This window comes from Sebastes fasciatus, chromosome 11 (assembly GCF_043250625.1).
Source record: "Sebastes fasciatus isolate fSebFas1 chromosome 11, fSebFas1.pri, whole genome shotgun sequence".
Classification (NCBI taxonomy): domain Eukaryota; kingdom Metazoa; phylum Chordata; class Actinopteri; order Perciformes; family Sebastidae; genus Sebastes; species Sebastes fasciatus.
Genome location: NC_133805.1, coordinates 17,958,154 through 17,973,230, shown reverse-complemented (window position 1 = coordinate 17,973,230; position 15,077 = coordinate 17,958,154). Strand labels below are relative to the sequence as shown.

The following is a 15,077-nucleotide window of genomic DNA, read 5'->3' as shown; positions in this document are numbered from 1 at the left end:
GACCAATTGGAAAATAGTACTGCCTTCTAAAAACATTGTACATGTGTTTTGCGCCTAAGATAGCAAAAATACTAAAGAATAAGATTAAAAAGTACACGGTAGTGAGTAGAATTTAGAAAAAAAAAGCCAAAGAAGTTTTTTTTGGTTTTGTGCATTCTGCGTTTGATGTTATTATTAGGGCTGTCAATCGATTCAAATATTTGATCGCAATTAACCTCATGATTGTCCATGATTAATCATGATTAATTACGATTAATCACACATTTTTCATCCGTTCAAAATGTACCTGAAAGGGAGATTTGTCAAGTATTTTATACTTTCATCAACATGGGAGTTAGCAAATATGCTGCTTTATACGTATGTATATATTCATTATTGGAAATCAATTGACAACACAAAACAATGACAGATATTGTCCAGAAACCCTCACAGGTACTGCATTTAGCAAAGAAATGCGACAAACCAGCAACAACAACTTGCCCGAAACTGCATATGATATCATAAAGTGGGCATGTCTGTAAAGGGGAGACTCGTGGGTAACCATAGAAACCATTTTCATTCACATATCTTGAGGTCAGAGGTCATGAGGTCTTTTGAAAATGGCCATGCGAGTTTTTCCTTGCCAAATTTTAGCATAAGTTGCGGAGCATTATTTAACCTAGTTTTATATGATGACATTATCTTCACTCTAGCTTTAAAACTGAGCCTGCTACAACCTCCAGAAGATTGATTGCATTAATGCGTTAAAGAAATGAATTGCATTAAAAACGAATTTGCATTAACGCATTATAATCACGTTAACTTTGACAGCCCTAGTTATTACTTGAATGTCATGCCTGAAATGCAAAGCAACTTTTGATTTTTTTTGCAAGCACTTTCTACCTTTTATGTCTTTTATTTTTATTTTATTCTTTCTGTCCATTCTAAAATACCCAGCGGGCAGCTGTGAAATGGAAAATGAGTCTGCTAAAAGCCATGTATTGTGTCAGGGCAGAATAGAAGAGCAGTGGGTATTCAGCTGCAGCAGACATGAGAGAGAGAAAATTCAATTCCTCCTAACTCATAGCTGGCTGAACTCAAAAGGATGTAAGCATTTACCTTTACTCTCTAAATTTTTAAATGTCCTCCCACGCTCTTTCATCTGTCCATTCTGTCTCTCTGGCTCTCTCTGTCTCCCGTGCCCTTTTTCTAGATCTCTTTCGTCCACTTTCTGGTGCTTTTCGTCTGTCAGTCTGAAGGCTTCCTTTGTTCTGTCTCTTTTAATCTCTTTTGTATTAAATGTGTAATGAGACCAGTTACAGTATCTTTCACCTGAGGCCAAACCAAAGATAAAAGAAAGACCACACGAGTCGAGTCCAAGACAAGTCTGAGTCAAGGCCGAAAATTTGTGTCTTCACCTGAGACCAAACTTGAGCTGGGACTTAACAAAAAGCCATTCAATTATTTTTTCTTGTTAATTTTGAGTGTTATTTACGACATAAACTTTATTAGTCAAGTCAGTTGGATTTAATCATGCAGGATCAGGAAATCGACAGTGGTGTACTCTTCTACGCAGCAATGCACAGACAGTAAATTGCAATCTGGTACTGTACATATGCTCGCACACAATTGCTGGTGACACCAACTATACAGTACAATTGAAAATTACAGTAAATGACAAACTTACTATAATTGGTTGCACTTGCCATCTTGCATATTTTTCATAGACTAGGGCAGCTGAGGATAAATATGTGAGTTGCTCATCTCACACTTCTATCTTTCAAAATAAAAGTTTCCCCTAGACACGTGGCCCACCTCTGCTATATGGGCCACCGCCTTAAAGGGATAGTTTGAGTGTTTTGAAGTGGGGTTGTATGAGGTACTTCTCCATAGTAGGTGTATTACTTACAGTAGATGACGGTCGGCGTGCAACCAGTAGGGAGAAACAGACAGTAACACCGACACAGGAGCAAAGCAATACAGTGCTGTGGACGGGGATGTCAGTAACATGTATCTTAGCCAACTACAAGAAAGGCCAACCTAGAAACAATTACAATCCATTTGAGTGTACGCTATATTTAGAATATTTTCACTTCTTTATTTTGTAGTCGGACAGCCTTTTTCGTCTCCTTTCTGGCGGGGAACTGAACTGAAAGTGAAACTTATCTATGCTCTCTCAAAAGCCAGTAGGCTCAGATGACAAAAACAGTAAATTACGTTTCACTTTCAGTTCAGTTCGCCGTCGGAAAATAAGCTAAATATAGAGTACACTTAAACGGATATAATTTTTTTAGATGAGCCTTTCTTTTAGGTGGGTAAAATATGTTTTTCTGCCGTCCCCCTCTGCTTTGCTCTGGCGCCGGTGCTACTGTCTGTTTCTCCAGGCTGGGCACATGCCGACCGTCATCTACTGTACGTAATACTCCTACTATGGATCAGTACCTCATACAACCCCACTTCAAAACACCCAAACTATCCCTTTAACTAACAAACGAGTTAGTCAAAGCTCAGGGTACAGAACTTCAGCTCGAGTTTGCTGGCCATGTTAATATAATGAGGGAATTTGCTAAAAAAACACAGTTATGGTTCTTATGTGTGTTTTTGAAAGTTTTAGCAGGACAATAGAGTTCTTTGGCACATAGCTACTATATCCTCCTGGGGCTTCACAGACAATACTTGTTAGTAGAGTAAATTCATTGTTGTTTTGGTCCCTTAAAGGCATCTGCTGATGAATGTAAAAGGATTAAAAATGCCAGCGTTACCTGTAATGATAAATAATCAAATAATGCAATGCATGAATGTATCAATTAACCAGCTTCATCAACTTTTGTATTTTAAATAGTACAAATTGCATGTATTTCTTTGAAAAAACAAACAATTTACAGCAATCAGCTGAACCTTTGTAGCAGTTAAAGTAATGTTGGCGCCAACACTTAATGTATGATTACCTACAATTAAAGATAAAATGACTTGTAAACAGGATTTTATTATTTATGTTTACTATGAACAATTTCATTGAATAGATTATTCAATGAAGCTCATCAAAAATTAGCTAATCAAAAAAAAAAAGTTGTCAACTAAACAGCCTCAGAAAATGTATTGGTGATACTGTAACTACTGTACATATATGAGGCTACATACAGAGTACTTTAACATTAAAATCCCCCCAGTAGAGAATGTATTAATCAGAGTGTTTTACTTTACTTTTAATCCAATACCGTCTCTAACTGGGAATTATTAATTAGCAGAAAAAAGTAGTAGAAGTAATTACAAAAAAAGAGAAATCCAGGATTGTCTAGGAGTAACAGATTAGAGAAATGCTTTCAGAAGATTGACTACTGTCGAGCATTTCTTCAGTGCATGTTATCTCAGAGGTTCCTGTGAACATTTGTTTACATCTTGCTTGATAAATCGGTCTCAGTGTGCAGCATGGAGCAGGCAGTCATCAGTGGCCTGAGGTTGTATCATTTGCTGTAGACTGGAATCCATTTCATGGTCCCATCTTTGCTCTGAAACAGCCCTGAGAAAGAGGAAAAGACTCGTGCAGCCCTCTGGTTTGCGGGAGCAGCCAATGAACAGAGGCCAATGGTCCTGAAAGACAAGGCAATTTGGTCAGAGTGATGGGAATAATGAGAAAAGCATCGTAATGGTGCCAGAGTCCAATTTACAAGGTGGAGAAAGAACGAGAGACAGGGAGAGCTAAAAGGGAAGCAGGGATGGAGAAGGAATAAAAGAATGGGAGAGAGCGAGAGAGTGAGCGATCACCCACGCAAGAAGGTCTGGTATTGGTTTTGTGTTCATGTTGAGGTGGCTGCACATTAACCTGTGCAAATGGAGGTTATGGCTTTACTTCCATAGGGCGAGTAAGAAGGGGACAACAAGGGCTGCTGCCAGAAAAAGACAGAGAAAAGGATGGACATAGCAGAGAGAAAATTCAGTCTTTCCATCTCTACAGTAGGTAGTGGGAAATCAGCCATACTGTATCACCTTTATTGGCCAAGTATGTGTACAAGCCTCTACTGAGGTTCTTAAATGAAGCTTCAAATGTCTGGCATCATATTTTATGATGTCATCATCAATCCTCGAACAAAATCCTCAATTAGATTAAAGTGATTTAGTGAGTTAGTCTTTTTTTTTTATTAACTCAACTTTCTTTAATGAATATAACTCCTCAGTGCGTGCTTCCTTTTGTTTGCGGTAAGTGGGAGAGCAAACAGTTTTTTGACAGCAGTGAAATCGTTGTTTTTGAAAGGCTAAACTCAAACAAAAATGGATTGAAGGAGACTATTTTGTTAGATGTTTTCAATTCCAAAAATTCCCAACATGTTTTTATCTATTTTTTTCTCAACGCTCTGGAGTTATTTGAAATGTTTGGATCACACGAGTCAGAAACAATCATACGCAGCCACCACTGGAGTCTGATTATACAAATAGTATAATACTAATAATATTAGTGTAGCCTAATCTTTATCTGCAACTGTGCAGAAATACCGTGTTTAAACAGAATGAATAGGAATGCAAAGAAAAAGCTGCAGCATTCAAATGTTGATTTAGAGTTTGAATGTCAACATTATGAATGAAGTTTCGAAGCATCTAAATATTTGCTACAGCCCCAGTGTACACATGCAAGGAATTTGACTCCGTTTTTTGCATTTTGGTCGATGTACTTACACAGAAACAGAAATAACAGCTAGGAACAAAGACAACAAAGCTAGACAAATAAAGGTAAATAATAGACAGGACTGTAAATAAGTTACATTATATATAGTGTTCTGTAAGTTGTAAACTATACAATTAGTGCAACGAAATAAAAACTGAATGGATATACATGGACTGGATGATTATGTACAGTATGTGCATGTATAGATGTTTATAAACTGTATATACAACGTGCAGGATTCATATTGACAGTGACAGTGTATATGTATATAAATAAATCGGTGCATTTAAAACTACAAAATTCAAATCTATAATGGGACCAGTGGATGTTTTGGTGTTACAGGGTTACTGACAGTGTGTGACTGATTTAACGGTTCATCAGAACATTATACAGCACATCTCTGGAAGAACAGATTTACTGTGCACAGTGAAAAAAATGACTTTTAGGGATAAAGAAAATCCTCAGAGAAAGAGAGAGAAAATGAAAAGCCTGTCAGACAGATAAAAGGAGATGGCCAAAATGACAACTAGAGATAATGAAAAATGAGAGCGGCAAATATGAGAAGACGGACCAGCTGAGAGCGAAGGTCATTTTCTGTAAGAGGTGAATAAAATCACGGATGAGAGAAAGTGTGAGTACGGCCACTTGGCCACTCTCCTCTCTCCTGACTCCACGTTCTGACAGAGCAGTGACAAGACTTGAGCAGATGGATGCTCCGTGTCCCTCTGGTACCAGTTCAAGCCTGAGACCGACATCCAGCCTGCAGCATCTTAAAACCAGAAGCAGCACTTTGCACTGACTGCTCATGATCACAGTGTCTCTCTGAGCGACTGCGTGTATCGGCAGCTGGGGAGGCACTGGAGATTACCATCGCAGCTGGATTACAGACGGCGATTGCTTCATTAAACGTTTTCACTGTCCTCCTCTCGACTCGTAAAGGGATAGTTACAATGAGCTGCTCCCAAGGATGACTTATCTGTTCTCACTGAGCCCCCCCGAGGGCCACAGAGAGGAACAAGACCACATGCACAGATTGAGACATATGTCTGCAGGGCAGACAGGAAGCACTTAGTCGGGAGGCAACAGCCTTAAAAAAGCCCTGTGGCCATGGAAAGAGAGCTACACACACACACACAGTGAGAGTTAATGAAGCTTCCCAGTGCATATCCCTTCCATAATCCAACGGGGATGTTAATCTCGTGTGGGTCCCTAACTGCTAAAACACACAGATACACACACCTACACAGCCATTTATTCAGAGAGAGACTGTGATCAGTGAGCGGTGTGTGGGAGGGGAGGCATTCAGTGGCTGCTCCTCGTTTCATGATGCAGCTGGTTGGATGAGAGAGGCATGTTTAGCTGTTTGCTCTGTTTCTTCAGCTTCCTTTTGTGTGTCTCTTGAATCCTCTTATCAATTGTCCTGTTTTGTTCAACAATTATATCATTAAATCCCTCTAATCATTTTACGCTCCCTCCTTTTTTCTCTAATACTTTATCTTGTCCATCTTCTAAAGGCTAAACTTCCCTAAGGAATTTACACTTTGCATCAGATATGGTCTGTGTATGGATAACTGAATATATACATATATGCAAAACAACATATTCATGCAGCCCCTCCAAACATGCTCTGTTAGGTGTAAATGCAATCTGTACAACGTGTTTTGAGAGAAAGCCCCCGGGTACGGAAAAAGTCATGACCCATTGTGACTTTTGTCATCCGTTTGGCCTCGCTGAAGAGCTGCAAGCACAATGCACTCCCACAAGTCATGGCTCCTTTCACTCATCTGTGGTGAGAGAATCATTATGGATGAGGGAGGGAGTAGCGCTCACAGCAGCTGTTAATACTGTTGTGATAATAACAAGCTGTCAACTTTTTGTTGCTTCCTACGAAGGAGTCGTGAAAGACAACTTTTCACACCTCCAGCAAAAAAATAAGAAGAAGCTGTACAGCACCATGAAGCCTTGTGTAATTCTGGTGACACTATAGTAGAGTGGCCTTTTTTTGCACTCCAAAACCACAGAATATCTTTATATTTAGCTTAAACCTGCAGTAGGCAGACTGTTTTTGGTATCTTTGGGCAAAAAATCCATAATAACCTTTCAGCATATTGTAATTCAAGTGTTCTGAGAGATAACTAGACTTCTGCACCTCCTCATGGCTCTGTTTTCAGGATTTAAAAAAATCTCCCGTGACGGGAGACTTTGACCAATCACAGGTAATTTCAGAGAGAGAGAGCGTTCCTATTGGCTGTTCATTCATCAGAGGCAGCTGTCAATTACTTGCCTACTCCGATCAAACGGTCATGCTTGGTATTTCCTCAACTGATCTCAACATGCCTGCCGGGTTACAAACTTTCTCATTTTACAGCTTAACAGTACACTACAAGATGTTTCTGAAAACATTTTAGGCGAGAACTAGGCATTACAGTAACAGAATATTGATTCATATTTGATCAGCGCTGCCTAGTTTGACCGTTTGATTGGAGTTTGCAAGTGATCGACAGCTGCTCAGAGACGGCAGGCTCTTTCATTATGATGAACATGGGAACTGTAGTTTATTTTGAGTTGATCCCACATACTGTAAATACTAAATGCATATTAATCCATGGCTGAAATATATATTTACACTTACTATTTACAAAAGTAGCATTTGCTAAAAATTACAGCAACCAGCTGTAAAATGAAAATGAAAGTATGTATTTTTGACTAATTGTTAAGATTCATTTGAGGCGTAGAACCACAGACAAGTTATGGAAATGAAAAAGTAGAGAGAGACGGACTAAGTAGGGCTGTTGGATAACTGCAATATTGCAGTACCGCGCTACTGACAAGACAATTGCAGGGGATGGCAAGCAACCGCCACAACCTCTATGTTCACATTTGTTCTTTTTTTAATTCTTTGCAATGGGAGCGCTGCATATTTTGCATATATCCAGAGCAAGTACTCCACCTGGTGCAAATGTTTTTACTTCTGCGAATATTCCGTATCATAACACCCAGACGCAAGGTGAAAAAAAAAATGCTGCCTCTCATTGCCCTTCTGTGGTCTGCATTTAACAATATACAAGTATTTAATTAGTTTTAAACCAGTCATCTTTTTCATTTAAAAATAAACATATTAATAGCCTAACAATAAAGATTATTTATATATATAATGAAGTAATTTGCAAAAAATTCCGCATATCGCACTGTTGGGCCAACCATTATCACCGCAGGGGAAATTCCTTCACCACGACAGCCCTAGGACTAAGGCATTGTTGTTGTTGCCAGACTTTTCATTTCATCAAACATTCAATAGCAAATATAATCTTGGATGGAATCAAACCATGATGATGTAATAGAGCTTTAGTCTTAACATCTCTTATAATCGAGTGAAAAAGCTTCCTCTTAGGTGAGATAAAGTTACCTGTTTCAAAGGCGGATCGAAACCAGCCTTGATCCTGTAAAACCTGCAGCCACTTCTGCGCCCGACAGTTCATTGATTGACAGTCACAACACAGTCACATTGGTAAAAAGTTAGAATAACAAAAACAAATCAACAGTTTTCTCCTGCTTTGGGGACGTACGGTCAGCGGCTACTTAATGTAAACTCCCTCGTTAATTCAAACTGCCAGCTCCTCTAAACACTGAATAATGTGACTGCAGCTGAATATTTTAAGTATGCAGACTGGGTCAAGAGGTTCAGTTATTGCTAGATGTGTGATGTAAGCAGAGTTGCTGTTACTGCCACAGTACAGTCTATATATATATATATAGACTGTACAGTGGACAAAGTGATAAACAATAATCAATTTGTTAGTGGCAGCGCTGTCACTGTGAGAGGTCAAAGGAAATCACAAGGAAGGAGACACACAAGTGAGGATATGAGAGCTCCGTGAGTCATCTCTGGATGATTCAAGAAACATGACAGTGACATCTTGTCGTCCGCTCAGATTTAAGGTGGTGAAACAGGGGAGTGAAAGTGTGGCTGAAAAAACAGAATAACATCGTATAGAAACCTGATAGATTATAGATTCAGCATGGACCAGAATAACCAATGAGCATCCCCATTACTTGTTAAATATATGCCTCAAAGAATGTCTTATTTTCGGGGGAAATTAGGGTCCTGTCCACTACTATGTAGGTATACCTAATAAAGTGTTTACTGTGTGCATATAAAGGTCAAATTGGCCAACATATAATCCACAAAAAAGGATAAGTAAGGCTTTAAATCAGTCTGTTTATAAGCATGAGCATTGCTTGATAAAGCCACAAAGCTGCATAAAACTCTTTGCAGTGTGAGCTTTTGACCTGCAACCACAAAGCCCAGTAATCCCTGAAGTGAAATTTGCATCACGTTGCCTGATTGTTACGGACACCCTTCCTTTCTGCCTCTCCTAACATATCAGTGCAGTAAAAGTTCATAGTGAGTTACCAATAAGCCAAACAGTTCCATTTAAAACAACAGTGCCTCACTGGTGGAGCATAGAAACACCTCTATGGGTCGTTGAAGTTTGTACATTGCACACTGTACACTGCATAATTCATCGCTAATATCTGTTTAGCCTGGGCAGAGGGCATGTCGATGGAGCTGGGCAAAAGAATATATTTTTTTCTGATCGTTGAGGTTAGTTATGATTCTGTTATCCTTCTGGAGCAGCGTGCAGTCTTCACAGGGCATCATACTCCATCTAAAGTTGTAAGTTGGTAATATAACACAGTCTTGGAGGGATTCAACCCCGGAGAAAATCTATCTTTAGGCGTTTTCAGACCAAACTGTTCTGGAGACTCCCTGAACAAAACACAAGCACTTACCTCAACTGCCCAGGAGTTCATGTAACAGCTGACTACACGGATGCTCGTTGGAGCAATTCTTTGGGGAATTTGATAGTGTGTTTCCTGCACCAAGTTCCAGCACAAGACAAAGCCCCCAATCTTTTCATATCTCGCTGCTGTGCAATGAATGAAACTGCCTTCAAGTGCGGTGGGAAATATGAAGATCATATAAACGCTCTGACGGAAAACAATAATTGTGAAAAATAAAGTCTACTTGTGCTACATTGGGGGGTTAAACCATGGATGTATAGAGAGAACTGGATACAGCGCTGGAGGCGGGCTCCTGTTCATTCCTATGAGAGTTGCTCTGTGGTGCATGAAGCCAAAATGGCTCGACTACAGAGTGATAAAATACCCTGTTCCTAGTTCTTGTGGTGTGGACACAATAAAAATGGGGGTTCTTTAGAACTATGAAAAAGATCCTCCGGCCTGAAAACGCCTTTGGAGCAATAGCTCGCTATTTTGGTTAAAAACAACATTAGTTAACTGCAGATTCAGTTGGCGGTAAGTCCAGGAATAAGGGATCAGGAGCAAGCCAGAAGAGTGCAGTTTGTTGTACGGTAGCCACAAGTGAGTGACAGAAGACTCGCTTCATAAATCCAACAATAATAGTCTGTAGTACGAGGCATTGTTCTCCCTTTTGTTGTTGTTTTCTAAAGATGAGTACACTATGAAATACATTAATATCATACATATAAATGTCAAAATCAAAGGCAGAAATTAAAAACATGCAAGATGTTTTTCCTCTACTCACATTCAACTCAAACTGGATATTTGTTTCCTTATCTACAATATGTTTCCATTTTCTCATTCTGTATAGATACAGCACACGTATCATACATCACACAGGGCACGCTGTGTGTTGGAGTATGTATGCACTATTCATATACAGTACCTTTGGGAGCTATTTGTGAAAGATGAGACACTAATGTAATGGTATTGATCTGTAAAAAAATTCTCACTGTATGGCCATTGGGGAAAAGGAAGCAAGCTTAGTAGTTTACTATTATCTTTCAGACAGCTAATGTTCCCAACATGATGTTTCTCTAGGGGTGAATCTTTCGGTATCTCGTGATTCGATTCCATTTTCGATTTGTGTGGTCAAGATTTGATTAAAAATGTAATCGGTACATAGGGCTGCTAATTTGAGGAGCATGCTCCTCAATAACTGCATTTAAATAAAGCTTTAACAATTGTTCATTAAATATCTTTACACTATTTTTTAAATTAATTCATTATTTAGACATTGTTTACATCAAGTCATTAAAATAAAATATTTTCTATATTTTTACCTTCATTATTAGTCATCTTAACTATAACACCAAGCACCCTTATTTTTCATTTAGCACTATCCAGCAGCACATCTGTATCCACAGCATGTGATAAAAAGACTCTTTTTGAAGCTCCCAGTCCACATGACAATGATTGGATTAGTATATCGGTGTGATTACACTCTGCATTTTTAAATTCAATTCTCTTTTGATATCGACTCTCCTGCCCGTAAACCACATTGTGGATGAAAGAGAAAGATATTGTCAAAGATTCAAGACAAAAAAAGAGCTCACCTCAGAGAGAAATGTAATCTAACAAAGATGAAAAAAGTTAGACAGACGAGATCAAAGTGATTTTTTTTTTTTTCACATCAAACTTTTAAGCATGCAGGTTTTTAAGCTTCATTTTTCAGTACGGATATTTTGCAGAGTGGCTTCTTTTGTATAACGTGAATATTTTACCTTTTTCCTCTGTGACGCTGCACAAAGTGTCCTGATGGTTTTTATTATAATTGGAACAGGCAGTTTCATTTCAGCCCCACAGGGGGTGAACTCATCCAATTTGTCTCAAGAGAATCACCAGGTAATACATAAAGTGACAGCATTGTTTCAGAGCATTCTCAGACAGAGTCATTGAATTGTTTTTCTACATGTACAGAATATTTAGATGTGAATGCGCGGGAACACACATACACCAACCAGTTTCCAATGCAGCTAAATTACTTCAAGTTTTTTTTTTTTTAAAGCATCTCTAGATTGAGAGGCTGCCTGCTGTCAGATCTAATTACCATCAAAGCAGGTGGACTGTTATTAAAATGAATGGCTAAAAACACTTGATAAAGTGTGATTTTGTGCTTCTGTGTGTGCATTTCCCCATGTGTATTTGTGGATATGACTGTAAATGCAACAGTACTGTAGATTTGAAGGCGTACGTATCAGTGCACTCGGTTTTGTGTTGGCTAATGTGCTCGTCTGCGTGTGTTCCCTCTCCTGGAGAAGAAGTGAGTAAATGAAGCCAGTTTTTTAGTGCCTGGAGCATGTTGATTCTCTTCAGTCTGAGCGAGTGGGTCTGTCCTTAATTGAGCCTCCATGAAAAACCTCCTCTCGTTGTGCGATGAAATTCCTTGTGGGCATCAGCCTGCACCATGACCCAATGACTGAAGTATAACCCTGTGACTTTGAAACTCTTTCAAACTTTTATCACTGCCAGTGTGAAACTCTGTATAGGGTAGTGTTAACATACTGTATGGGTCTATATTTGGTAGGCGTTTAAAAGCAGTATGCCTTAAAGCAACATCTCTTTTGTGTATAGTGAGATAAAAAGGTTGCATGTATCTCAAGATACATCTATTTTTATCACTTTCTTTGTCAAAGAAAAGGTTTAAGAAACTGGTATAAAGTAGAGCCTGTCTGGTATATTGGTAACCCTTTTAAGTCATAGCATTTATGTATTTATTAATATAAATGTTTGCATTTATTTATTTTTACAGGGACAATGCAGATTAATCAACATCCCTTGTGACTTGGTCTTATGTTAGATTATCCATTAAAACAACAATAACACACATATTTAAAATCAGAACATAAGAAAGAGAAGTAACAAGAAATTGAAGTACAGAAATGCCAATGATATGTTAATTATAGTTGATGAAATAATCACACAACAAGATCCTTTTAGTAGCTGTTCTGTAGCTTTCAATTGTATATTTTCCTGATCAGCACACAGTACTTCAGTTATCAAGTTGGTCAGATTTAAAGGTCTGATGTGTGTGAATAATTTTAGAATATTTACCAAGATGTCTTCTGTAAAGAACATAATAGAAACAATACAAAATAAAAATAAAAAAAACTCATTATTGTGAAAATAAAGACACTGAAGACGTTCACTTGGTATATTTCAAGTCCAATTAATTGCTAGTGTAACCTAGAGAGTGTTCCAGCCTACTGAAAGTTTGTGCTTCATGGAAACACAAGAACACTGTATTCTGTTTGAAAAACAAAAGAGGCAAAAAATAGCCCTCTGTATGTTTGTAATTATTAATTATTTATTTCTACTTTTCTAAATCACTTTTACATTTAATTTATGTTTCACCAAAAGGGTGTTTTTTGTTGCGCTGTATAAGTATTGAAAAAAAATCTTCTCATTGAGTAGGTTGTTGTATAGCAGCTACAAAGGCCTTTGAAGCAGTTATTAAAAATAATAATCTTTTTCATGAGAAATGTTATATTAAAGGTTGTTTCATGAATTGGAATGGATTTGTGCTCATTCAAAGACAGTGTAATTAAAGGCTGAATGACTTTAAAAGAGGTCAGTTATTTTTTTATAATGAACTCTTCTTTGTTAAACTGGCACAGAAGTAACAACAATAACAAAATAATAATAATACAAAAAAAACATCATCGGCTATCGGCAAAATTGTTATTTTAAACATCGGTATCAGCCCAGAATCGGTGCATCACTAATGGCAACGGTTGATCTTAGAGCTGTTTTCCATCATGCTTGTTACAGGAAGCGAGTGAAACATCCATGTAGTGCCATTTATCATCATCACGTGTTTCAAGCATGCATGCGAGCCCTCTACTGAAGCTGGCCGAAGGGACGCTTCTTTAGCTAACGGCTGTGAACGAGATGGTTCCAGTTGGCTTTGTCCATCTCACTCCTTCATCACCAGCACGCTTCTCATTTGTTTGGTGAATTCGCCAGTTAAACGGCTCGTGTCGTGTCAGACAGCAGCATGCTTGAGGGGAGGGTTTCAAAGTAGAACATTTTCCATTTCTTCCGCGTAGAGCAGGCGGCGTTGGTTGGGAGTTGGGAGTCTATTCTATCAAGGCCAAAGTCATTGTTAAAAGCATTAGCGGCACCGTCTGAAGCAAGGCACGCCGTCGATTGTAACGTATGACCAGTTATCTTTCCCTTATGGGTCTTTTATGATGTACTGTACGTGTCAAAATTTTTTTACATGAGTGATTCTGTTCAACACACACATACAAAACCTCGCACACATGCACACGGAGGTTGTTCCACTTTGCCTTGAAATGACAGATGTGCTCAGGTGGGTGCAAAAGATCTTGAAAGTGAAGTGTGACTGTGTGAGTATGCATCAATTTAAAAAAAATAGATTTTATGTTCCCTCAATGAGACATACTTAAAAGAACACATTGCTCACACACACACTGGGATTCTCTCTGTTTTCTCATTTATGTGCAAATGCACTGATGTTTTAACATTCCCACCTTAAATGATCAAAAAAAGGCAGAGCCGGTTAGGCGTGATAAGAAGACTTCCATCTGGCTCTCACAAAAGACGCCAGCTGAGAGTTTCACTACCATGAGATGCATTGTTGTGATAAAAGAGGCTCTTGAATACAGACTACACAGGCTCATCTGTGAGATGCTTTTTTCTCTCTCCCTTCTGAACAGTCTTCTGCCCACACATACATAGACATGCTAAAACTCATGGGAATTATGCTTTAAATTACTGCTAGAACACATGAACACACACACATACCAACCACTGATATAATTGCTTTTCGGTCTTGTCCACATGCTTTCAAGTTACCAGCTGTCCCCGCGCTTGCATGATAGAACATCTCTGCAGTTTAAGTAAGATGTTTTATTCAGCTGCTGATGGTGACAATAAATTCCAATTGCCACATTAAAGGGCAAACTTCAACTCTACTCCGTTTTATCTGTGCTGATGTGTGTCAGTCGGCTTGAAGGAGCCACATCCGTTTTTCCTCTGTGCGGCTTTTATTTCAGTGTGCCACTGCTCTCACTTCTCCGCTCAATGAAGGGATTATAGCGGCATCACTCAAACCATTTCTCTACTGAAATCTATCTATCAACTCTCTCCCTGAGCAATATTTCTGTATTCCTCCCAAATGGAAAGATCAAATATTTGGGATTGCACAGTGAAATACATTCAAAGCTTCTTAGCCAGTTCCACAATCCCTGGAGGATTTTCTTTTTTTCTTCTAAAGCCAATTATTTTACATCAGATCAAAGGCATTTATTTACCATTTACAGAGGATAAGCTGATGGCAGTGGGACTCCCCACACTCGCACACACAATAGACCCACATGAACAGATATGTTTCCATGTTGGCACACTTAACAACTACACTGGAACAGCTACAGTATGTAGTTTTAATGCAACACCATCACTGACTGCTTTTTTTCTCTCTTTCCCTTCTCCCACCTTTCTGCTTTTTCTCTCTCCTCCACAGGTGTGAGTGGACAGGAGTGGTGAGGTTTCTTCCCAGCATGCCACTGGCACGGCAGCATCACAGGGCCACTGTGCCCACAGCAGGCTGGATCCTGGCTTTTACTCTGTTTCTTGCTCTTCAGGTAAA

The 15,077-nt window shown here is 38.8% G+C and overlaps 1 protein-coding gene across 2 annotated transcripts in view; it reads left to right on the top strand.

Moving 5' to 3' along the window:
• tnr (tenascin R (restrictin, janusin)) overlaps window positions 1–15,077 on the top strand; it is a 200,177-nt gene that overhangs the window by 107,388 nt on the left and 77,712 nt on the right. For both annotated transcript variants that reach the window (XM_074651252.1, XM_074651250.1), the window contains exon 6: window positions 14,952–15,072. In XM_074651252.1, the coding sequence (XP_074507353.1) occupies window positions 14,989–15,072 (84 nt within the window). In that variant the 5' untranslated portion in view covers window positions 14,952–14,988. The remainder of the gene's footprint in view (window positions 1–14,951; window positions 15,073–15,077) is intronic.